The sequence below is a fragment of the Diceros bicornis genome, chromosome 31 (genome assembly GCF_020826845.1).
Source record: "Diceros bicornis minor isolate mBicDic1 chromosome 31, mDicBic1.mat.cur, whole genome shotgun sequence".
Lineage (NCBI taxonomy): Eukaryota > Metazoa > Chordata > Mammalia > Perissodactyla > Rhinocerotidae > Diceros > Diceros bicornis.
In genome coordinates, this window is record NC_080770.1 from 23,898,349 (window position 1) to 23,923,750 (window position 25,402).

Genomic DNA, 25,402 nt, shown 5'->3' on the forward strand with positions numbered 1-25,402 from the left:
CCTTATCCAGGGGACCTGGACCCTTGAGGGGGCTCTCTGAACGCTCTGCTCCGAAATTGCACCAATTGAAGCAAAAACGAGAGCCGCATTTTCAGCAGCACACACACCGGAGAGGAACCTGTTCAAATGCTTCTGCAGGAACTGGTCCTCGCAGCTCCACTCCGAAATGCCCAAATGGCTTGTGCCCCCGGGTGTGAGGGGTGGGAGAGCGTCAGCTGCTGGGGTCATGTCCCAAGCACCCTGTGCCAAAATAGGCTCAGATAAGACGCTCTTTCTGGATCCCAGTCGCTGTGCTGCTGCCTTCAGGATGAGCCTGGCTCCACCTCCAGGCTCTGCCCTCCTTGGCCTTCGACTCACTCGTCAGCAAGAACCTCAGGTTCCTGAAAGGAGGAAGGAGTTCCGGGCTGGGCCTGGGCCCCACCCTTCCCAAGGGAAGGAAGATGGACAGACCCCCAGCTTCCGGCTTCCTCTGGCAGCGGGCCCCCTCCTCCCGCTCCGGCTCGGCTCTCTGCCCCCGGTTTTTGCATTTTTAATTCAGGACAGAATGTGATCTCTTGCAGCTCGTTGCTTTATCCTGTTGCTATTTAAATTACAAATCGGCCCATCTCCCTGTCACTCTTGGGTTATTTTTAGCTTCTGGTAAATAGCAGCAGGGAGAGTTGGATCAGGTGCCCCTCCCTGGAGGAGCTGTGTACCCGCAGCCCCGTGCCCGCGGCAGGGGGCACCTTCCCCTGCTAATTGGCACCCAGTTGCTTCCCCCCAGCCCCTCGTGGTGGTGGAGGGGGTACGGGGAGGGGTGCAGGCTGGGACATGCTCGGGCCTTTGCTCTCAGTCTCTGTTCAACTCTGCCCCCCCCCAGGTCTCACCACCCATCCATCACTCAGGGTCAGTCTTCTTCAGGGGCCTTCCTGGACCCCACCCACCCACAAGGCAGTCTAGCCATGGGGGCGAAAGATCTGTCTCACCCCTGCTATGAGTCAGGAACTTCACATCTCTTATCTTCTTTAATCTTCCCAGCCACCCTCTTGTGGAGGTGTTACCGTTCCCATGGTTCCATGAGGAAACAGGGTCAGAGGTGAAAGTGACTTAGCCAGGAAGGGGCAGGGCTGGAATTCGAACCCAGGTCTTTCTCACCCTGAGGTCTGCACGCATGTGCATTGCACTGCCTTTCTTGGTGGAATGCACGTGCCACTTCGCCCAGTGCCCACCATCAGCTGCCTTTACTCGTGTTTGTCCCGTCCCATCTACTGGATCAGGGGTTGGCAAACTACGGCCCATGGGCCGTATCTGGCCTGCTGCCTGTTTTTGTATGGCTGTGAGCTAAGAATGGGTTTTACAATTTTCAATGGTTAGAAAAAAGCGAAAGAATAATATTTGTGAAAGTAGAAATGATATGAAATTTAAAGTTCAGTGTCTATAAATAAAGTTTTACTGGAACCCAGCCATGCTCATTTGTTTACGTATTATCTATGGCTGCTTTTGCACCACAATGGCACGGCAGAGTGACAGAGACGGTGTGACCTGCAAAGACTAAAATCATCCCTCTCTGGTCCTGTACTGGTTCATACTTTTGTCAAGGGAAGGGACCGTGTCCCATACTTCTGCGTCATACAGTGCCTGGCCCAGGGCCAGAACTCCAGACAGAGGTGTCGGTCTTCCTTCAAGGCCCTTCTGGAGCCAACAGCACACAGCACAGGGAAGCTGCCTTCCAGCCACGTCCCGGTGATTCAGGTCACATTTTCCCTTTCTCCCTCTCTGGAAACCAGTGGTTTCCAAATCTGCTCGACTATCAAAGTTATATGGGAGAGGTTTTTAAAGTTCAGATGCCCAAGCTCAACCGCAGACTACCTATATCAGGATCTCCAGGGACAAGCCTTTAGAAATGATTTTAAAAGAGACCCCCAGGTGATAGAGTTTGGAAACCACTGGGCTTAGCTCCACAGGTCCAAGTTCTGCATCTCTGACTGGTCCTTTCAGACCAAACCCCACGCCCTTTGCTCCCCTCTGGCTTTTTCCAGGCTGGAGGCCGCCTTCCAGTGGTCTCTTAAGCCCAACGCTGAGCATCTAGGACTTGCTTGAGTGTATGGGAGGTAACTTTCCTCACGCCCAGATGCAGACACAAGATGTCAGGGTACCACCTCTCTGCCCTTTTTGGACTTATTGGAAACCAGTCCTGTTTAAACCAAACAGGAACCTACATCACTCAAGTCTTTCTCTTGCCTATTTTCCTGCATCGCCCCCAAGTCCCTCCGTCTCAAGTTTCTCCTGGCACAGACCTGTCATCTCTCCAGCCACTGAAAGCAGCTGCCATGGCTGCTTCCAGCCCACGCCGGGGCTGTGGGATGAAGGGAACCTATTTCTCAGAAACCCCCACACCCCTAAAAGCTTCTACTGTCCTGCTGAAAGCCCCCGTCCTCACTGACGTCAGAGGCAGCTGGGCCTCAGCTCGGCTCCCACTTCCACCCCTCGCCCTCGGATTTTTTGCCCCCGCATTCCTGTCTGAAAAGCCTTTTCTCTCTGTGAAGGACTTTCAACTGCTTTTCTTAGCAACTCCTCACAGCGGGTGGGAGGTTTAGCTGGAGTCAGAGCTGCATGGAACTGTGGCAGGCGGAGGATGAGAAAAGGGCCACCGTGGGCCTGAGCTCCTGCCAGCCCCCGGTGGCCAGTACAAAGAAGAGTGGCATTGGTCATCAGGCCACTCAGGACTGTAGCCACATGGGAGGGCTTAGCCAGAAAGCACAGCTCGTTCCACTGGGGTCCCCTGGGCAGCCCAGGGCTGCTGTCTTGTTCCCAGGGCTTCCTCTGCCTTCTACCCAGGGGGTTCTTCTTGCCTTGATGCCATGTCCGGTCTGGTCCTAAGACTGGGCCCCTGACCTAACCCTGGATGCAGGGAAGTGCCTTGCCTGATCTGTCCAGGGGTGACAGCTGGAGCCAGCCCTGGTGCTGTCTTCTGCGCCCTCACACAGGTGACCCAGGGGTCTCCTGATCCCTTCACAGCCAGAGAGGAGTCACAGCTTGGTTACCGTGCATCCTCAGTGACTAGAGACCTCAAGGTTGGGCTGTGGAGGGGCCTCCATTCGGGAACCACTCTGGCGGAATCCCAGCCCTTGCAGCTGCCTCCAAGTGTCTGTGTGTGCGAGCATGTGCAGCATCTTCCGTCTCAGCTCTTTAATTATTCCCTGCTCCCTATCCTCTAAGTCTCTACCCCATTCTGGCGTCCTTTCCACCTCCAGATGCTGTTTGTCCCTGACCCACAGCCAAGGAAAACCCTGGGGTGGCCCCCTTATTTTATAGGGGAAGAACTGAGGCCCAGAGAGGGATATTGTCTAGCTCAAGGACACACAGCAAGTCACTGGCAGAAATGAGAATACAAGCCAGGTCTCCTAACTCCCAGACTAATATTTCTTCCAGCATTCCACATTCTATGCCCCATCCCCCCCAGTCTCTTTGCACTCTCCTCCCTCAAGGGACTTTCGGGGGCTCTTTTATCTGCAGCCAGAAGGCCTGGGACAGGTGATGCCCTCCTCTCAGCATGGTCTTCTGGAAGAACTTGGTAATGGAACCCAATGTACCTCTGATTATTTCTATACCCCCAAAAGTGAAGGTAGGGCCCATGGGAACCTAACCTGCTTCCCATTTACTCTGAGCATCTCACTCCATGATGGTGGAGAAGTCCCACTCCTCTCTCAACCTCCCCCAAGGGATGGAGGCCTGATGGCCTCACAGCCATTAAGAGTATTGGAGCCCTCCAAGCTCCCAGGGCTGGGCCAGGTTTATGAAACACATTCCCAGAAGCCCCAGAGAGAAGGAGGGAAGTCTCAGACACACTCCAAGTCCCCAGGGTTGTAAACGGACAGGAAACTTGCCCCTCTAACCAAGCTGAGGGCTTCAAGGACTGCAGATGCCTCCATATGCCTGCTGGGCCCTCCAAAGGAGGTCACTCTGGGTCAGGGGCTTTAGAGGGGCAGCCGGTCCAAGTTGAGGCTGTGATCTGGGAGAGGAGGAGGGAGGCGAGGGCTGCCCTGCTCTGCCTCCACCTCCTCCTCAGATTCCCCCCATCTGTGTAACTTACCCACCCTAGTTTGAGGGGCACCTCGCTCACCCCATCCCGGGTCACAGAAGCGGTCTCTGGGCCCACTCCCGCTGATTCCTCCAGGGAATCCCCCGGGGAAGAGGTGGCAGGACCAGGGAGGCTGGGAATCTTTCACAGGCAGAAGATGGTTTAATTAAGAAGAATCGGGTAGCAGTGTGAGGTTGTCTGCCACAGGGATGGCAGTGAGGCCCTGCTGGGGCAAAGGGGTCCAGAAGGGGGTTCCTCTGCCCCTCTCTAGGCAGCAGGGGCTCAGCCCTGGTGGCAAGGAGCATCTCAGTCACTTCCACAAGCCAGTGCCTAGCACAGGGTCAGCCCACAGGAATGCTCAGGTATGGCCTATCAAATGACTAAGGGGTCCCTTTTTGTCCCAGAAGAAGGACCAGGGGGTGTCTCCTGGCTCTCCCCAGCAGATAGAGGTTTGTAAGGATCACGTCTTGGTTATTTCTCTCCTCAGCACCCAGTACGGTGCCTGGGATGCACTTGGCATCAGTAATTCCATGTTGAATGAATAGGGCTTCCACGATTCATACAGAGAGGGAGTCCCAGAAGCTCCCCCTTCCCCCTGCACACGGAGGGCAGAGACCCCCTCGATAGTCATTTCTGAATCCCCAGGGCCTAGAGCAGCGCCAGACAAGCCGCAGGCGCTCAATCAATGTCAACTGAAAAGGGGGGTGGTCCCAAGCGCTGCGCTCCCCTCGCCCCGGTTCTCCTTACCTGTAAGACACCTGCTTTCGGAGGTGCATCTGGCGGAACCGCTCCTCCACCGGGGGCCCAGCGGCCATGCCCCGGGGTGCCTCGGGCCACGGCTGCGAGACGTCGGCCTCCTCCCCTCGCCGGCAGCGCCGCCGCACCACCTCCTCCTCGGCCGCCCGGCCGCCGCCGGCCCCGTCCCCGCGGGGCCCCCCGCCGCTCGGCCCCTCGGCCATCCTGTGGCCGCCCTCTCCGCGCGGCCCCCGCGCCTGTCGGGGTTCCCTGCGAAAGTTCGGTCTGCCTTCCTCCCGGGCCCGGGACGCGAGCGGCGAGGGAGGCAAGCGCTGGGTCCCGCGCGCGTCCCTCCCGACGCCGGGGCTCCGACGCCGGGAGCAGCGAGATGCTGGGCGCGGCGCCTGGGAGAGGCCGGCTGGGATCCTCCCGCGCCCAGAGGGGTCCTGGGTGGGGGTCCTCGGTGGGGGTCGGGTGCTGAGTCGTGCGCGCTGGGGCGCCCCCCGGACGGCTGGAGCCGCAGCCCGAGCGGAGCCGGAGCCGGAGCGCGCTCGCCGCTGCCGCGCACCGGAGTGTCACCTTAGAGACACCCGCCAGCCCGCGGGGTCCTAGGGGAGGGCGCCGCCCCGCCCCGCCTGCCCGGCTCGGGCACGGAGGGAGCGAGCCCGGCCCAGCCGGCGGCCCGCACGAACCCTGTCCCGGGCGCAAGGCCAGGGGCGTGCGGCGCCAGCCGGAGCCCACCCCGGCGCCCCCTCCCCCGTGCCCCGCGGCTCGGCAGCTGCCAATCACCACCCCGCCTGTCACTCAGCGGCTGCGATGCCACCCTCCCCCTGGTCCCGAGCTTTCCGGTTTCGGCATTCGCCGCTGCGGCGGGCAGGTTGTGGGGGGGCGGCGGCGGCGACATGAGCTGGCTTTAACCCTGTCGGCGCCACGGGAATTTAGAGACCCAACTAGATTTGGGGAAGGGGCCCAGGAAGGGGAACACACCTGGGACGCCTTGAATTTGGGGATGGACCTGATCGCCGGTAACACTGTCTCTAGGCCTAGAGCTCTTCTGGACCCTTCCGGAGAGGGACTCAGCTGCGGGTGGGAGAGCTTCCCGACCTGGAGCCTCAAGGCCCTGCTGTCTCCTGTAACCTGCCTCCTGAGGCTCCTGGGCAAGGGTCTCCTAGAAGGTTGAATCAGCCCCCTGGCTCAGGAGAGGCTGATGGGAGAGGGGAAGCCAGCTGGGAAAGGAACAACTACAGGTCTCCTTGGGGTCCATCTTGGACTCCCTCTCTTCCTTCCCCCTCCAATTCCCATGGTTGCTCCTTGCATCATCTCCTCCTGTCCTTGGCGTGTTCATCACCTGAACCTTACATCTGGGTGATGGTGGGACCCTGGTTAACTTCTCAGATCTAACGCCTCCTGTTCACTGCCCAGGTTCATCTTTCTAAAGTCGATCTTTGACCACAGCATTTGTTTGTCCTCTGTAGTATTTAATGGCTCCCGCTTGCCTGTACTTTAGCCTGGCATTCAAGGTCTGCCTTGATCTTCCCACATTCTATCGTCCGATTCCATTCATTTCCTTCCACTCATCTGTGCTCCTCATTCTGGGAATTGTCACCAGGCCTGCACAGCAGTGTTCATCTGAAATCTCCTTCTCTTGATGTACTTCAAATTCTGAGGCTCCACTCAAACGCCTCCTCTTGCAGGAAGTCTCCCTGGATGGCTCCAGCGGAAAGGCACTCTCCTTTCTCCCAGACCACACTGCCCTTTTCACCAGGTGTCTAGTCTAGTCTGTGTCTTATCTTTCCCCACTGACTGTGAGCCTAGGAAGGTGGGAGGGACCAGACTCACGAGGTAGAGAGTGGGCTACAAAGCGGACAGCTGTGCCACTCACAGCTCCTCCAACTCTCCCAGCCCTACAGTGGCTGTCCTGCTGTGCTTTTGCTCGGGTTGTTTCCATTGCCTGGATTGTGTCACCTTCTCTGAACTCCTGCCCATCCATCGAGGCCGGTCTCAAGTGCCACATCCCCATGAGCCCCTCCCTGATACTCCACTACAGATGTTGTCTCCCTCCTTCAGCCAGTAACTATTTCCTGGGTCTCTCTCTGGGCGCTCCCCCTCACACTCTAACAATAACTAACATCTCATTTGATTCTTACCACAACCCTGGGTGGTAGATATTATCACTTCCTCCATGTTACAGATGAGGACGCTGAGATGTCATTCAAGTGATTTATTTGCTCAAGATGGCTCAGACAGTGAGTGGTGGAGCCAGGATTGAAATCTGGGTCTTTCGGCCCCAGAACTCATGCCCTTTTCCACTCTGCCATGCTGTCCGCCACACAGCAACAGCCTCACATTTGCCTGTTTCCCGCATCTGTAAACTCCCACAGGGAAGAAATTGGCTCGCCTCGGCTCTGCCTCCTACTTCTCTCCCAGTCCAGGTGTCGGATGAATGGAATAAATGGAATTGCATTAAACTTCTTGGCTACAGGGGAGCTTCCTCCCTAAGGTCAGGTTCTAAAGAAGCCTTGCTACTGGGGGGGTGGGGCGGGGCAATTGGGACCGCCCCCCCTCCCACCCCACCTCAGCCTCACCCTTGGGATTGCTAATTTTCTGAGCAGCCTGGCCCAAGGTAGCCTCCTATACCATGAATTATGGTAATTCTGGCTAGGTTGGACATTCCCTCGCCAGCTGTCTAGCTGCTGGGTTTCCAGGTTGAAGTTCTGTTCTGTTCTTTCCTGCTGAGCTCTTCCTACGCCATCCTTTTAAAAGTGAAGCTTCTCCCCTCTGTCTTCACACCTCCCCTACGTAGGACCAGCTGCTGACTGTGTTATCTTTGAGTTGTGCTCCGCCCTCTCCCCTGAGAATCCAAGGGAAAAATGAAGGCCTCCTCCCCTGACCAGCCTGAGTCACCTTCTGCAGCCTCTGCCAGCTGCGGCTCGCTCCTCTGAACATCTCCAGCCCATCGTCTCTGCGCTCAGAAAATAGAAGCTAATGCCTTTTGAGTGTTTACTGCATAACTGACCTGCGCTAAGAGCTCCATGTGCAAGCTTTCACTTACCCACCGACAGCAGCTTTATGAGGTTGGGTACCATTTTACAGATGAGGACACTGAAGCTTCAAGAGGCTGGGTAACTTCCCAAGGTCACACACTGAAGTGCAGCAGGGACATCAGCACCCCTCCTAATGGCCACTCTGATGACAAATGGACTCAGGCTCCTTTGGAGGTGAGTTCCCAGCCTGTCTCCGCCTCCCCCCCCCCATGACCCAAAGGGCACCTGTTACGGATGTCAGATGGCTGATTTGGCCAGATGGCTCCTGGGGTCGTCTAGCCCTCTGGAATTGGAACCTTGCCCTAACCCATCCCAGGCATTGCCCACAGCTGCTCTCCCTGCTTCCAGAGCTTTGGTTTCCAGGTGTAACAAAGGGTTTGTTGTGGCAAATCTGAGCAGGGTGACTGCACTGTGAGAGCCGTCACATGTGTATGCGGCAAAGCCGGCTGCCAGGCTGACAATAGAGTGCAGAGGCTGCAGCTCCATCACTGGGGACGCACTGGGGATGTGCCCCCTCAGGGTGACACACAGCACTGAGGAGATGGTATGTCAACAGGTGGCTGGTACGAGGGCATTAACCCTGCTTCCTAACATAGGTGGGGAAGGCTGCCTTGGATGGACGAGCATAGCGTGGTGATCACAGATGACCACACTTTGTCCAGCTCGCCAAACCCTGGCCTCTCTGGTTAGTTGCTCCAGGAAGCCCCGATGTTCTTGGATCTTGTGCAAGAATAAAAAGCTGGGCTAGGGGGAGGGTATCTAGAGGAGAGAGAAAGGGCTGCTGGGGTGAGAGATGGAGAGCTGGAGGGGCATCACGAGCTCTGAAGCCAAACAGACCTGTGTTCAAAGACCAACTTTGTCACTTACTAGCTGCAGGAGCTTGGTCAAGCCATTTCACCTCTCTGAAGCCCACTTTCTTAATCTGTAAATATACTCACCCCTTACGGTTATTTTGATTCCTAATTGGGGCAAGTAAAGCTCTCAGTCCAATGCCTGGCACATGGTAACTAGTCAATCATGTGAGAATGTTAGGTTTCAAGACCTTTGATATCAAGAGCTGGGTCTCGTTTGTTCTCCAGTGTTAGCATGGTGCCATGCATGTAAGGGACACCTCAGAAATATTTGTTAAGTGAATGAATGAATGATGAGAGGGTTGCACCAAAAGTCAACTTTGTCTCCCATTCCTTTGAGCAACTATTTCAAATTTCCCCTTCCTCCCATTCAACTCCCATGCCAACCCTCCCCATTGCCCCATCCCCAAACTTCAGGGGCTCCCCCAGTTCCGTGTCTCCCCACATTCTGCACCCACAGAATGCCCTCCTTTTCTCTCCAGGCTTCTCAGGTCCAAGGTGGACCTCTCCACCCGCTCCCTGGGTCCCTTCCTCACCTCCTCATCCATCACTTTCCCTCTCTGTTGCTCTTTGTTTTCTAGAAATAACCATGGTCAACTCTTTCCACCTAAAGGAACAGCGCCAAACTGCTGTTGATCTCGCCTACATCCCCCCTCTAGTCACCACCCTCTGTTCTCTCACAGCCAAGCTCCCTGAGGAGTTCACCTACATCCCCCTCCTCCTCGATCTTCACGTGCATCCCTCCTGTTCCAACTGCCACCCGGGTCATCTGCCCCAGCTGTCCCCTACACACCTTCAACCAAGGTCACCGGTGTCCTCTTCATTGTCACAGCGAACAGACACTTTGTCTTCTTCTCATCTTCCCCAACCTCTCAGATGGCATCTGGCGCCTCTGAGCGCCGCTCTTGGAAGCTCTCTGCTCCGTCCGTCTCTGGGACACTCACCCCTCCTGGTTTTTCTCCCCTCTCCGACCATTCCTTCTCAGCCTTCTCTTTCCCGCCTCTTCCTCCACTGTCTCTTAATGTCCATCTCCCCTGGAGTTCTGCCCTCATCTCTCTTCCCTTCATGCAGACCCAAGACTTTAACTCATCACCTGGATGCTGACGATTTCCTAACCTCCACCTCCATCCGCTTCTCCCCAGCCCTCAACTTACATGTTAATATGAAGATTCTACAAGCAACTCAAAGGCAAGATGTGCTAAAATGAATGCTTTTTCTCTCTAGACCTGCTCCTCCTCCTGCATTCCCGGTCTCCTGAACAGTCTCATCATCTCCTGTGGCCTCCAAGATGGACACCTAAATGTCATCCCAGGCTCCACCCCCTTCCTGGCACCCCCACAGCCAATTTGATGTCAAAGCCTGTTGATAACTCCTAATTATCTCTGGAAGCTGTCTCATCCTCGCTATCCCCCCTGCAGAGCCCCCAACAGGCAAATCTGATTATCTCACTCTCTCTCTTTTTTTTTTTTGTGAGGAAGATCAGCCCTGAGCTAACATCATGCTAATCCTCCTCTTTTTGCTGAGGAAGACCGGCTCTGAGCTAACATCTATTGCCAATCCTCCTCCTTGTTTTCTCCCCAAAGCCCCAGTAGATAGTTGTGTGTCATAGCTGCACATCCTTCTAGTTGCTGTATGTGGGACGCGGCCTCAGCATGGCCGGACAAGCGGTGCGTCAGTGCGCGCCTGGGATCCAAACCTGGGCCGCCAGTAGCGGAGCACGCACTTAACTGCTAAGCCACGGGCCGGCCCATGATTATCTCACTCTCTGGCTTAAAAATACTCAGTGGCTCCCCATCACTTTCGGAATAAAGTGTTCTTTCTTGAGATCCTTGAAAGGGCAATAGTTTTCATGAGGGGCAGGACTCGGGTGAGGCAAGCTGGGCGCCTAGGATGCAAAATTTAGGGGGGTACTCATTCTCAGGGTTGTACAAATGCTTCCTTAAATTTTATACCCTAACCACCCCCTGGTCTCCCCCGATTCCTGGCCCTGTTTTTTTTTTTTTTTATTGATATTTTAATGGTTTCTAACATTGTGAAATTTTGGGTTGTACATTTTTGTTTGTCCATCACCCCATATATGACTCCCTTCACCCCTTGTGCCCACCCCCCACCCCCACTTCCCGGGTAACCACAGTCCAGTTTTCTCTGTCCATGTGTTGGTTTATATTCCACATATGAGTGAGATCATACAGTGTTTGTCTTTCTCTTTCTGGCTTATTTCACTTAACATAATATGCTCCAGGCCCATCCATGTTGTTGCAAATGGGACGATTTTGTCTTTTTTTATGGCTGAGTAGTATTCCATTGTATATATATACCACATTTTCTTAATCCAATCGTCAGTCGAGGGACACTTAGGTTGCTTCCACTTCTTGGCTATGGTGAATAATGCTGCAATGAACATAGGGGTGCATAAGCCTCTTTGGATTGTTGATTTCAGGTGCGTTGGATAGATTCCCAGTAGTGGGATGGCTGGATCATAGGGCATCTCTATTTTCAATTCTTTGAGGAATCTCCATACCGTTTTCCATAGAGGCTGCACCAATTTGCATTCCCACCAGCTGTGTATGAGGGTTCCTGTTTCTCCACATCCTCTCTAACATTTGTTGTTTTTTGTCTTGGTGATTATAGCCATTCTAACGGGCGTGAGGTGGTATCTTAGTGTTGTTTTGACTTGCATTTCCCTGATGATTAGTGATGTTGAGCTCCTGGCCCTGTTTTCATGGCTCCACGTCTTTGCACTTGCCATTCCCTCCACCCCAAGCGCTATTACCCCTTCTCAACCTTACCAACTCCTACCCATCCTTTAAGGCTCAGTTCAAGGGCCATCTCCTCCGAGTTGCCCTCCCTGACTCACCAAATCTGGGTTACACGACACTCTTCTGTGTCTTCTTAACATCCTTTATACTCTTCCGTCACACCAGCCCTGATGGCTGGTTTACTTCCCAGCCTGCGCTAACAGTCTTGGGGGCCTTTGAGGGCAGTTTGTTGAATGCCTAATAGAGGGAATGGATGAATCAATTGGGAATGGAGGTGAGCTAAAAGTTATTGTTAATAACAATAATAATAGCTTGGGGCCCAGAGCCCAGCCTTGAATGGCCTTGCTGGAAAGGCCTGCATGTCCTAGCAGCTAAAACTGATGCCCAGGGGCCGGCCCCGTGGCTTAGTGGTTAAGTGCGCATGCTCTGCTACTGGTGGCCCAGGTTCGGATCCCGGGTGTGCACCGATGCACCGCCTGTCCGGCCATGCTGAGGCGGCGTCCCACATACAGCAACTAGAAGGACGTGCAACTATGACATACAACTATCTACTGGGGCTGTGGGGAAAAAATGGAGGAGGATTGGCATTAGATGTTAGCTCAGAGCCGGTCTTCCTCAGCAAAAAGAGGAGGATTAGCATGGATGTTAGCTCAGGGCTGATCTTCCTCACAAAAAAAAACAAAAAAAAACTGATGCCCAGCAGTGGGCAATGAGGTCCCCATCAAGTGGTCAAGGTGAGGCTGTGGGAGGAAGGAGGATAGAGGATGGGGCCTGATAGCCAGTTCTGAGGTTCCATAATTCCATCTGGTCTTGTCCAACTTTTCCTGTGGTGGGCAGCTGGTGTGGGCACCACCCCACCACCGTGTCCGTGCTTCTGAGAATGAAAGTATCATGCCTGCATGAGAAAGTCCAGATGCCCTAGCAAGGCATTCAAGGCCCCTCTAGATCTGGCCCCTGATCACCATCCGGCCTCAGCCCTCAGCATCCTTGCTTTCTACCTTCCAGCTGTTCTGAACTATTTGAATTTTCTTTCTTTCTTTTTTTTTTTTTTGAGGAGGATCAGCCCTGAGCTAACATCCATGCAATCCTCCTCTTTTTGCTGAGGAAGATCGGCCCTGAGCTAACATCTATTGCCAATCCTCCTCCTTTTTTTTTCCCCCTTTCCTCCCCAAAGCCCCAGTAGACAGTTGTATGTCACAGTTGCACATCCCTCTAGTTGCTGTATGTGGGACGAGGCCTCAGCATGGCCGGACAAGCAGTGAGTCGGTGCACGCCCGGGATCCGAACCCAGGCCTCCAGTAGCGGAGCGCGCTCACTTAACCGCTAAGCCACGGGGCCGGCCCCTATTTGAATTTTCTTGACATTTTCCTGCTCTCTCCCACCTTGGAGGCCTTTGCCCAGGCCGTTCCCTCTTTCTGGAATGCCCCTTTCCTCTCTCCTGCCTACTTCCAACAGTCCTTCATGCCACCTCCTCCAGGAAGCCTTTGCTGCTTGAGCCTGGGTGAGGCACGCTCCTCTGTGCTGTGACAGCATCCCTAGCTTGGCCCTTAGCACACTGTATTAAAATTGCCGCTAAACGCACAGCTAATCTTTCTTGGAGTCACTAGGCGCTGGGTCCTGTGCTAAGCGCCTTTTGTAATTTACCTTGTTCAATCCCCACAACAGCACTGGCCATTAGTTATATCCTCATTTGACAAATGGAGAAATGGAGGCTCAGAGAGATTCAGTTACATAGTATCTTAGTTTCCTATGTTGCATAACAAATGACCACAAACACTGCAGTTTAACACATATATGCCCTCAGTGTCCCTGGCTCAGAGTCTGTGCTCAGCTCAGCTAGGTCCTGAGCCCAGCTCTCACCAGGCTGCAGTCCAGGTGTTGGCTGGGCTGGGGTCTCATCTGGAGCTGGGGGTCCTCTTCCAAGCTTGTTCAGGTTGTTGGCAGAATTCCATGCCTTGCCATGACGGCACGGAGGCCCTCAGCTCCTGGAGGCCACCCCCTCTCTATGCAGTTCACAACATGGCTGTTTGCTTCTTCAAGGCCAGCAAGAGACTCTCCTCTTCAGTAAGGGCCCAGTCTCTCTTTTAAGGGCTTTCACCTGATTAAGCCAGGCCCACCCATTATCATCTCCCTTTTGATGAGCTCAAAATCAACTGATTTGGGACCTTAAGTACATCTGCAAAATCTCTTGACTTTGCCATAAAAGGTCACCTAATTATGGGAGTGACAACCCCTCATGTTCACAGGTCCCCTCCATACCCGAGGGGAGGTGATTAAACAGGGCCTGTACGCCAGGAGGCAGGAACCTTGGAGGCCATATTAGAATTCTGCCTCCTACACAGAGCTATAAGTGGCCGCTCCAGTGGCCAAACACAGCTCTTCTTACTCTGAAGTCTGCGCCTTTAATCCAGCTGAGGCCAAGGATACAAGGACCAAGATACTGGCAGTCTTAGGAGGATCAAGCTGAGTACTGTGTGAAAATGTCTAGCACAGTGAACAGGAATTTGGAGGAGCCTTGGGGTGGGGGAATGCCGTGGAAGTCCTTGACTGTCTTATTTGAATTCTGTGCCTGGCTGGAAAAGGGAACCCAATAGAAATGGCCTCTCTGGCCGGCCCTGTGGCTTGGTGGTTAAGTGCGCGCGCTGCAATGCTGGTGGCCCAGGTTCGGATCCCGGGTGCGCATCGAGGCACCACTTCTCCGTCCATCCTGAGGCTGAGTCCCACATACAGCAACTAGAAGGGTGTGCAGCTATGACATACAACTATCTACTGGGGCTTTGGGGGGAAAAAATAAAATAAATAAAATCTTTAAAAAAAAAAAAAAAAGAAAAGAAATGCCCTCTCACACCCCAGACCCCCAATCACTTGCTGTCAGAATATAAAATACACTTACCCTTCTCACCCCTCCTCCCCCCAATGAAGAAAGGCACAGAGTCGGGAATTGATGCTGCATCTTTTTTTTTTTTTTTTACTTTTGCCTTCTTAAAGCATGTGCTGAGCTGGTGGGTGAAGCAGTTTGGCAATTAAAAAGGCCCAGCGGCTTGGGCAGCGGCAGGGGGAGGCCAGGGGAGTGGGGGGGGGGACCCTCCTTCCTGGACCAGGGAGCAGCAAAGCCCGCACTAACTTCATAAAATATAAAACAAGGGAGGGGTGAAGATGGGAGGGACACTTGTACAATACAATACCTTAGGGGATGGGCAATAATAAAAAATAAGGTTCATTATTTACAAACAATTTCTGTTCTTGGTCTCTGTACAGTGAGGGGTGGGGGTGTTGGTATGTTGACATGTGTTTGTGGGTGGGTGGGGGCAGGGAGGCAGTGGTCGTGTTGGTCATTATGGGAGGAGGGGGTAGCCCAGTGAGTGGTTTATCTGAGAAGGACGGATGGTTGTGGGAGGGAGGGGTCAGAACGGAGTGGTCGGCCCAAGGGAACGGTCCAAATGTCGGGGGACAAGGAGAGGCCCCGGTCAAGATCTGGGGCGAAGAAGGCCTGGGGGAAGTGGAACCCTCTCCCCTGGGATGGGACCCCAGGGGGCAGGGGTACGAGCCGGATCCGGGTTAGTGAGCAAGACAGCCCCTCTTCCAGGTGCCGGGGGGATGTCCTGTGTCCTGGGTCTTGGCACCGCCTAGGAGAGTTTGATGGTGGTGTTGGGGCCCAGATCCCTGGAGAGAGAAGAGAAGTCAGGGGTCACCCTGTCCAGTGAGGATGCTCACCCCTCTGCAAGCTGGATCTGGACACGGGAGGGAAGTGGCCTTGGGAGGGTGTGGCTGACATGGGGACCAGGGGCGGGCAGAGGGCTGGTGGAGCCTGGGACCTCGGGAAGGGAAGGGGCCACCACCCACCTCTCGTGGAACCACTCCTTGGGGTGGGAGAAGTCAGGGCTGGTGCCGTTCCCGCTGATGTCTTTCGGCCAGGCTTCACTCAGGTACTTGGTGGTCTCGTGGGTGCTGTCCAAGTGGTCATGCTGCAGGTGGTCCTGGGGTCGCTGCTCCGCCGGCCCCCCCGGCTTGATTTCCCAGCCATCCGGGGGCTCCACAGGCAGCAGGGCGCTGCGGCCATCCTCCCAGGAGCCTGCCCCCTCGTCATAGAACAGGAGGCTTCGAGAGGGCACTGGAGAGGGAGCTCGGGATGAGCCACGGTGCCAAGAGGCTCCTTCCCCATCCCGGCCACACTCATGGATGTGGGCCCTGGCATCCTACAGGCCTGAATCTGCATCGCAGCTCTAACAGTGCAGAGCTGTGCGAGCCATGCCTTCCCTTTAACCTTTCTGAGCCTCAGTTTGCTCATCTGTAAAGTGGGGACACTAGGACCCACCTCACGTAGATGTGAGGTTTAAATGAGATAAGACGGGAAGTGATTGAAACTGTGTTTAATCAGCACTCAAGAAAGCACTCAATCAGCACTCTTCTTAAGCCGAGGGTACTGGGCGGGGGCATCTGAGAGCTGGGTTCTAGTCCCAGCTCTACTACCCACTTTCTGCGACCTTGACTAAATCTCTTCCTCCTTCCAGGCCCTCGTGTACCCTTAGGGAAATGAAGGGAAAGGAAACACATTTGTGAGATACCTACTGTGTGCCAGGCAACGGACAAAGCCCTTTGACCTGTATCAAATCACTACCATCTCACAGAAACTCTTGGGAACGAGATATTTTTAGCCCCATTTCACAGAACCGGTAATTGATGTTTCAGGATAGCAGGTGCGTTGTCCCACGCTAGTCGCTAGTTGGCGCTGCAGGTGAGAGGCGACCCCAGGTCTGCGTGGCTCCAGGACCCACCACCACCCTAATAGTCAGTGTGAAGGGCACGCCCTGCAGTTGTGCAACGCGCCCGCTCTGTAAGCCAGCCTGCTCCAAAAGCCACTTGCTACCGCAGATGTGTCCTCCTCCTCGCCCTGCCCAGACACTGGGCCTGGAACCCACTGTGTTCATGCCCAGGGGCCTATTCATTCCCTTGAGGCCTCTGACTCTGGCTTTCTTCATCAACACCGCCCCCCCCACGCCCCCCCAACTTCCATTCCCTCCTCTCCCCTAGGCTTCAAATACACGCGGCCCCTCTGGCCTTGGAGAAACAGGCATGTGGCCCTCCAGACCTCACATCCCTGCCGCCCACCTCCCTGAGCAACTGTCCTGTTCTCTCTCAGGCCACTGCACTGATCCAGGGAGGGGTTTTCACTCCCCGCCTCCACTTCCTCTGTGGCTTCCTCCCCTCAAGGCCCTACAGGGTCTAGCTCATCCTCCCGCAGTATCCCTCCTGCTCGAGACTCATTCGTCCCCATCTCCTCTCTCTCTGACCTCCCATCTGTTTCCTCTTCCTCCTCCTGCCCTGCCAGATGCCTCGCTCCTGGTAAATGATGGACAGTCAGGAAGTTCCTCTGTAGGTCTACCCGCAGTATCTTCTGCCTCTGGAAATCACACTATTCTGTGCTGTGCCCTATACCAGTTCCCTCCTTGCCACCCACGGGTTGTGTCTTTTCTCTCTTGTGAGCTCTTTAGAAAGGGAGTGGTGCTCATTTAGAAAGTGCCTGCTCTGTACCAGATGCTGTGCTAAGAGTGTTCACGTACCGTGTCATTTACACACCCATGCTCAGGAAGCGCAGAACTGTCACTCCCGTTTTCCAGATGAAGAAATTAAAGCTCAGAGAGCTTAAGACACAAGCCCAAGGTCACGCCCTTAGCAAGGGGCAGCAGCAGGTATGACTGACTCTGAAACTCCGTGCTCTTAACCACTGCACCTCACAGTTCCCCGTGGGATGGTAGATATCTGAGCCCACAGCACCGCTACCCCTCCTCTGCCCGTGGTAGACATTACCAATAGATCATGGCACTCCTTCCTATTGATCCTGAGTGGTGCCTCAGAGTCCTTCTTAACACAGTGCTTCAGGCGGCCACCACCATCTTATCGGAAATGGCCCTTGCGCTATCCGCATTTGCTATCCGTCATGAAATACTGATGGTGCTTAGCAGGTGCCCCGTAACCGCTGGCACCATAATACATGGGGGCAAGGATGGGGACATTCCTGTTGTCCCCTAAACCTACCTCTCCCGAGCCACTCCTTGGTGGGCTGGGAATTGCGGGGTCTGCATTGTAGTCCCAATTCTACAACTAACATTGAACATATCATAGACCTTTTGGGGCCTCAGTTTCCCCATCTGCAAAATGAGGAGGCAGAATGAGATGATGCCAACCCCGAACTCGGCTCCTCTCTCGTGTCTGGCTTCTGCCCTGGGGGCACTCACTCTGACTGGCTGTGTAGACGCTGTCAGTGGCCACGGGGTCTTCCTTCACAGTCTGGGAGCCGGAGGAAAACTCGGGGAGGCAGGGCACAAGGGAGCCCAGCACCAGAACGAAGCACAAGGCTGCCACCTGGGAATGGAGAGAGAGTGGTGGTCAGAGCTGGGGCAGGGAGGGGCTGCAACCCTGGCCACGCCCAATCCGCCTCCCACAAAACCAACTGGTGCAAAGAAAGCAGCTCCCAGAGCCAGCCACCCCCTAGATGTGGGTCTCCCATCCTCTCTGGGGAAGGTGGAGGAGGCTGCTCAGGCCCATTGTTGGGGGGCCCAAAGGCAGTGCTAGAAAAAGAGGGAAATGGCCGGTGTGGTTATCACCTATAGTGTGGAAAAATCAGGAAAGAAGAAAAGGGGACGGGGAGGTGGAAGGACTAGCAGAGGCCTGAGCCATACCCTGGGCGCTCTTGGGTTTTTAGAGACTTGCTCAGCCTTCTCCCCACCATTCATTCCAGAAAGAACCAAGTCTACACTTTCCTGTGTCTCCCCCAGTCCTTCACTCCACAGGGTGGAAGCCGCCTCCTCAAGAGACTTGCCCTGCCACCCCCTAGCTGGGTTCCCGTGAGTCACTACAATCCACAGTATTAGAACTGGTCAGGGAGGGTCATCTTCTAGAAGGCTCCATGGGCTTGGTGAAGGAGGCTGGGGTCTGCGGGAGCCAGCCCACAAGGCACTAGGATGGTTTACCCCAGTGACGTCGCCCACAATATTACCAATCCCTCCAAGCTCTGCCTATCCCCTTAGAAAGCCAGCCTGGGGAAGACTTGTCCTCCCACGGGCCTGTGGTGAGGGAACAGCACCTACCATGAGGCAGGTCCCAGTCTGGGTGGCCGCCATCTTGTAAGGTCTGGAGATCTTGTTGGTGACCAGAGTCTGGAGTTTCTGCAGCTGCTGGAGCAGGGTCCTGAGGAGGGCACAGCAGTCACCCGGCAGGCTCTGATCCAGCCGGCATCTCTGCCTTCTGGAGCTTTCCCGGGAGCACCTGGGCTGGCTCCAGATGTGGCTTCCACACTAGGTGCCCATTTCAGTCAAGACAGAGAAGGCCACCTCCTGCTTGGCTCTTCTGTGGGGTGACTCGGGCACCTGGGGCCCCATGGTGAATAGCTGGGTCACCCTGTGGGAGCTCAGGGGGGCCGTGTGATGCTTCTGGCCAAGGTGGGGGTTGGAGGAGGGCCTGCCCCACTGGTCACCTTTTTTTTGGTGAGGAAGATTCACTCTGAGGTAACATCTGTTGCCAATCTTCCTCTATTTTTTGCTTGAGGAAGATTGTCCCTGAGCTAACATCCGTGCCAGTCTTCCTCTATTTTGTATGTGGGTCACCGCCACAGCATCATGGCTGACGAGTGTGTAGGTCTGTGCCTGGGATCTGAACCCGTGACCCCAGGGTGCCGCAGCAGAGCGCACTGAACTCAACCACTACGCCACGGGGCCAGCCCCTCAGGTCACCTTCTTTTTCTTACCCTACATCAGCCACAGCTAAATTGACCTTCCCTCCTTTGTACCCCACAACACCCTGAGCTGATCAGAAGGATGTGTGAGTGTCCAGTAAATGGTAGCTACCGTTTTTGCTAACTGTGGTGGTGTTTTTGCTTTTATCACAGCACCTGCGACACTTTATTTATGGATTTCCATGTCAGTCTCCTTGGCTAACTGTGGCCTCCCTGAGAGCGAGGACTGGGTTCCACCCAGCATGGAATCCTCCCTATGCACACAGAGGGTGCTCAGCCCACGCTTGGTGAACAAATGTTGAATCATTTCTTTCCTCCGCTCAACCCAGCAGTGGGGGTTGCAGTCCCCAGAATGGACAGCAGGTGGCGGAATAGCTCCAAGGGCCTGGCCCTATTTTGGGCCAGAGAGGAATCAGCGCCACGGGTGAGGGGTGAGGGCTCCCACTCCCCTTCCCTGAGTGGGGGTCCTTCTCCAGGTCAATCAGGGGAGTAGCTGGATCCCCCTAGAGAAGCTGGGGGCAAGGAAGGAAAGAAGGAAAAAGGCTTCTGTTGAGCACCTGTTACATCTCAGCTGTTGTCTTATGTTATTTTAATTAATCCCGCCAAATAATTATTAAAGCCCTCCTGTGGGCTTTAATAATTAAAGCCCTCCTGTGGGATAGTGCCCAGCTCGCGGCTGGGCACTATCAAGAATTCAGAATAACAACAATAAAAGAGAAGAAGAAAGCTAACATGAACGGAGCATTCTTAGATGCCAAGCACAGTGCTGGGCCCTCTACTTATAGTGTCTCGTGGACTCCTCACACGGATCCTGGGAGATGGCGCTTCTACCGTCTCCATTTAGACCAAGAAACTGGGGCCCCGAGAGGATTAGGCTTCCCCAGAATCACAATAATGGCAGAGCAGGATGAGAACTGAGAGCTGTGACTTTAGGTAGCCACTGCGCAGCCGGCAGGTTTGGCTCTATACCGATGTTTCTAGAACTTCATCGTGCATGCAAATCACCCAGGGATCTTGTTAAAACGCAGAGTCTGATTCAGTAAGTCTGGGGAGGGTCCTGAGAGTCTGCATTTTTAACAAGCCCCCAGGTGATGCTGATGCTGCTTGTCCGAGAAATTCACTTTGAGTAGCAAGGATCTATACCAGTGGTTCTCAAACTTTACGGAGCATCAGAATTACCTGGAGGGCTTATTAAAACACACAGAATGGGCCGGCCCCGTGGCGTGGCGGTTAAGCGCGCGCACTCTACTGCTGGCGGCCCGGGTTCGGATCCCGGGTGCGCACCGATGCACCGCTTCTCCGGCCATGCTGAGGCCACGTCCCACATACAGCAACTAGAAGGATGTGCAGCTATGACATACAACTATCTACTGGGGCTTTGGGGAAAAAATAAATAAATAAATAAAATTATAAAAAAAAAATAATAAAATAAAACACACAGATTGCTGACTGACTCCCTCCCTGGAGTTCCTGATTCAGTGGGCCTGGCATGAGGCCTGAAAATAAGGATTTCTAACAGGTTCCCAGGCACTGCTGGTCTGAGGGCCACACTTTGAAAACCAGCTGTACCATCTCATTTGAGCATCTCTCCAGCCCGGTCAGGCGTCAGAGCTATGAGCAGATGAAGGCTGGGAAGCCAGGGTCTCGGGCTGCGGTCATCCTGAACTCAGATATCCCTCCTCTCTCCAGCCTCCCAGAGCTATGCCAGAGCCAGGCACTGGCTGCAGAAGGGCAGGGGGGAGGCAGGGATGCAGGCGGCACTCCCCACCTGTTGGCGTTCTCCAGGGTCTCCACCTTCTTCCACAGCTCGTTGTTCTCGGATGTAAATGTCTCCACCCTGCAGGGGCCAAGCAGGCACGACTCAGGGGCAGCCCCCAGACCCAGTGCTGCCCCCTCCGCCCTGCCCCCGGCATCCGAGTCCCTGTGGCCCCTGCCCCTGGCGCCCTGTGAGGGAGCACTGGGGAGGGAGGGCAGGCTGGGCAGTGGGGCCCAGGACCTTACTTCTTTTCTAGACACTCCACGTACTCCTTCTTCTTCCGGCGGCTCTCCTGGGCCGAGATCTGGAGGGGGAAGCCCCAAAACAGGGGTTACCGCTGCCACATATCCACTTTCTGGGGCCCCCGATTTCAGGGCTGGCATCACCAGGGGAGCAGAGGGCCCCCACCCAGGAAGTCCCAGGGTAGGGCTGGAGTCTGACTCACACTTTACCTTGTTCTTGATTTTTCTCCGGACCCTCTTCAAGGCCTTCTCCTCAGCTTTGGTGAGAGGGAGCTTCGTGGGAATGGGGTAGCCCTCAGCAATCAGGGTACGCTTCTCCTCCTCCGTCAGGAGCAGCGGCCCTGATGTCCCCTGTAACTTCTGTAGGAAGGAGGACGTGGGGGTTAGGAACTAGACAAGCCGGGGGTCAAACTGAAGCTCTGCCGTTTACTATGTGACCTGGGCAGGGCACTCAACTCGCTGAGCCTCGGTTTCCTCATCTGAAAAAGGAGTGGGTCTGAATTAAATCCAATAACATGTATCAAGGGCTTAGGGCAGTGCGGAGAGCTTGGTATGCTAGGCACTCAGTGCATTGTTGGGGGGCCCCTAGACCCCATCCTGGAATCCAGAGCCTCAAAGCTCACTTGTCCAGGGCCCCCTACATAGCACCCCCCCGAGACTCCCATAGTTTTGACCTGGGAGGCTCCACACCCATCCCAGTGCTCAGGGCCTAGCTCCCTGTTTCCTGGGGGATTGCTCCCCAAACAGTGCTGGAGGCAGCCTGGCCATCCCCCTGGAGGTCAGGAAGGTCAAGTTCTGTCCTGGCTCTGCAAGAATGTGGGGTCAGCTGGCTGTTGGGACCTCTCTGTTTCCTATTCACCCCAAAGCAGGATGAAAAGATTCTCACTCCCATAGGCCAGGCAGCCGCCTCTCTGAATTCTGATGCGGGTGGGGATCAGGCTTGGGGCTCCCCAGACCCTTCCCCACTGGCTGGTCATGTGCCAGGTGGATTTGCTCAATTCCTTGCCCCCAGGGCCAGCCCACCCCCAGCTGCTTACGTGAGGAGCGGTGAGGAGTGGGGAGGTGGAGATGGCTGTGGAGGAGCGGGCCATGGGCCGGACAGGGCTGGAGGGGGGCAGAGAGCGGGGACTCTGGGAGCCGTCGCTGTCACTGCCGTGGCTGCTGGGGGGCGTTGGAGGCATCTGCACCAGGTCCTCTGGAGAGAGCAGGGGAGGGCAAGTTAGCAGAGTTGCACCCAGCTCTGCTCAGCCGTCAGAGTTCAGCAGAGCCTGGGCCTCAGCCAGCCCAGACATCGTGTTCAGGACCAGCATTAGAAGTGCCTCTGTGGTGTCAGAAAGATGGGAGCTGACATCCCAGAAGCTGATTCTAAGTGCCCCCCGATCTCTCACACCAGAGGCCTGGCTCCTTTAAGCCTGGTCCTTGGCGTGGATATCACAGAGGCTGGATTCTCAGAGTCCCTCCCCCATCCCAGAGGGTCCAGGGTCTTTGAGCAACCTCAGGTGACTGGAGTCTGCTCAAAGCCAGACCCATGGGGATCAGGCTGGGCAAGCAGCAGCCTCTGTCCCTTTCTTCCTTCCACCCCAAAATGTTTAGCCATAACTACCCCAGGGTTTCCATTTCCAACTTCAGGATAACAGGACATCACACACTGGGCTTTCAGCAGACCAGCTTGGAGCACTGCTCTCCCCAGCCTCCCCCTCCATGCTGCCCCTCTGCGGCCACAGCACCAGGAAGACTGACACTCTGCAGGCGGTCAGGAAGGGGCCTGGGCAGAGCCAAGAGAATGCAGAGCCTAGCTGCATGGAGCGCTCCCAGGACAGCAGAGAATGCCCAGATAATTCCAGCTGCGGAGACCCGGGGCTCTACTGCACCACAGAGCAGGGCAGTGGGGAGGAGGACAGCTGCATCCTTCCAGGCCCGGCACAAGGCTGCCTGCTGCAGGAGTCCTCTCACCCTTCTTTGACTCTTATTTGCCCTTATGGATGCCACACTGTAAAGAGCCCTGAACATGGAGTCAGAGAGACCTGAGTTCAAGTCCTGAGTGTCAAACCTCCCAACTGTGTGACCTATAGTTATATTATTTAACCTCTCCCAGCCTCACTTCCCTCTTGAATGGGGTGAAAGGACTCCCTGCATGGACCCATGAGGATGCAATGAGCTCATGTTTGTGAACATCCAAGAAAGTTCCTCCCCCCTTCCCTCCTCCCTGTCAGGTCTGGGGATGTGCTCCCAAGGCTCCCTGGGGGTCTGCCATCTTCAACCCATACCACTGCTGTGTAATTGGTAGTTTATCTGTGGCCCTCACTACTCTGTGATCTACTGGGGTGCAGGGACTGTCTTCTCTCTCTGCTTCCCCAGTTCCTGGGACTAGGAGATGCCTAGTGAACTCTTGATGGATGGATGGATGGACAGATGGATAGGGGAATGGACAGATGGTGGACAGATGGACAGAAAGATTGGTGGGTGCATGGATGGATGGATGGACGGACGGACGGACGGATGGATGGATGGATGGATGGATGGATGGATGGACAGATGGATGGACAGATGAATGGATGGATGGCTGGATGGATAGATGGATAGAAGGATGGGTGGGTGCATGGATGGAAGGATGGATAGATGGATGGATGAACAGATGAATAGATGGATAGATGGACGGACAGAAGGATAGGTGGGTGCATGGATGGTTGAATGGATGGATGGATGGACATATGGATGGACAGATGGACAGAAGGATGGGTGGGTTCATGGGTGGATGAATGGATGGCTATAGAGTGGGCTTCCATTAGTGAATGATGGGAGGGGAATTAGCAAAAAGGGTGGAAGGGTATTGATAATAGTGATGACAGTCGTAGACTAGGTAAGAGGACTGGAAGGATGGAGAGTGGGCAGAGCAGGGAGGAGAGGATATTCTGGGGAGAGGTAGGGGATGTTGAGGGAGATACGTGGGCCAGACCAAGGGAGTTGGGATGCTGTCTGCCCAAGACTGGAGAGGAAGGGTCCCTCTCTGGACACCCGTACCTGGTGTCACTTTGAGGAACTGGTTCACCTCCTGGGGCTCTGCTTTGATCACCGGCAGCTGAGTCATCTCTCCTGGGGCCTGAGGAAGAGAGAGGTCCAGCTCCATCAGCTGCCCCTGGGGCTGTCCCCAACATGCCATCCGACCTCCCTCCCTCCTGAGGCTGGTGGTCTGCCCTGCACAGTTAAGGACGTGGCTGGGTGCAGGGTTCTGAGCACAGCCCAGAGGGAGCAGAGGCAAGTTCTCATGCTTAGAGAAGCCAAGTCAGACCTGAGAAGAGAACAGTGGCCAAGTCGTGTAGTTCAGGCCTTAAGCTCAGAGAAGGAGGGCTTACTGTGGCCTCCGAGGCCAGGGCCTTCTTCCTGGTGGAGACTGACCCTGTGAAGGCCACACAGGCCTTCGTGTGCAGGATGCCATGAGGGTGAGAGGTAATGTCTGGCACACTGTTCAATGAGTGGTAACAATAGCACAGATGAAAGAGGCATTAACTGGCTGGGGGCTCAGAGAAAACTCCCTGAGGAGCTGACATTTGAAATGAGTCCTAAAGTATACATATGAGTTTCCAGATAAAGGATGGGGTGGCCGGCAAGTGAGAGGAAAAGCACTCCAAGCAGAGGGAAAAGCATCTGCAAAGGCAGAGAGGCCAGACAACATGGCTGAATCTGGAAACTGCACTATTCAGGGCGTCCAGAATGTAGGGGTGTGTGTCACTGGCGGAGTGGTAGGACACAAGACCAGAAGATCTGGGGGGCGGGGGAGTAGGATCCAGACAGAGAAGTTTGAACACTGAGGAGCCCCTAATGGATTTTAAGCAAGGGATTGCTAGAATTAGATTTATACTTTAAACAAACACAGCATTCCTATTTCTTTATATATTTTCCAACTTGCTGTTCCAGAAAGGACCTCAAGGGGCTGGCTCGGTGGCAAAGCGGTTAAGTGTGCGCGCTCTGCTGCGGCGGCCCGGGGTTCGGATCCCAGGCAGGCACCGATGCACTGCTTGTCAAGCCATGCTGTGGCGGTGTCCCATATAAAGTGGAGGAAGATGGGCATGGATGTTAGCCCAGGGCCAGTCTTCCCCAGCAAAAAGAGGAGGATTGGCAACAGATGTTAGCTCAGGGCCAATCTTCCTCACGAAAATAAATAAATAAATAAATAAATAAATAAATAAAACCCCTGATGTTTGGAGAAAAGCAAGTGGCCTGGG

General features: G+C 54.9%; 2 protein-coding genes across 3 annotated transcripts in view; both read right to left on the reverse strand.

The window, feature by feature from the left end:
* The window catches only part of DGKZ (diacylglycerol kinase zeta), a 41,846-nt gene extending 36,812 nt beyond the window's left edge, over positions 1-5,034 (reverse strand). For both annotated transcript variants that reach the window (XM_058527051.1, XM_058527050.1), the window contains exon 1: positions 4,808-5,034. In XM_058527051.1, the coding sequence (XP_058383034.1) occupies positions 4,808-5,019 (212 nt within the window). In that variant the 5' untranslated portion in view covers positions 5,020-5,034. The remainder of the gene's footprint in view (positions 1-4,807) is intronic.
* A 9,356-nt stretch (positions 5,035-14,390) lies between these two features.
* The window catches only part of CREB3L1 (cAMP responsive element binding protein 3 like 1), a 34,500-nt gene continuing 23,488 nt past the window's right edge, over positions 14,391-25,402 (reverse strand). The window contains exons 4-12 of the mRNA XM_058527058.1: positions 24,201-24,279; positions 22,217-22,374; positions 21,390-21,539; positions 21,183-21,241; positions 20,950-21,018; positions 18,538-18,637; positions 17,686-17,812; positions 15,293-15,560; positions 14,391-15,112 (exon numbers count right to left, since the gene is read on the reverse strand). Of these exons, the coding sequence (XP_058383041.1) occupies positions 15,076-15,112; positions 15,293-15,560; positions 17,686-17,812; positions 18,538-18,637; positions 20,950-21,018; positions 21,183-21,241; positions 21,390-21,539; positions 22,217-22,374; positions 24,201-24,279 (1,047 nt within the window). The 3' untranslated portion in view covers positions 14,391-15,075. The remainder of the gene's footprint in view (positions 15,113-15,292; positions 15,561-17,685; positions 17,813-18,537; positions 18,638-20,949; positions 21,019-21,182; positions 21,242-21,389; positions 21,540-22,216; positions 22,375-24,200; positions 24,280-25,402) is intronic.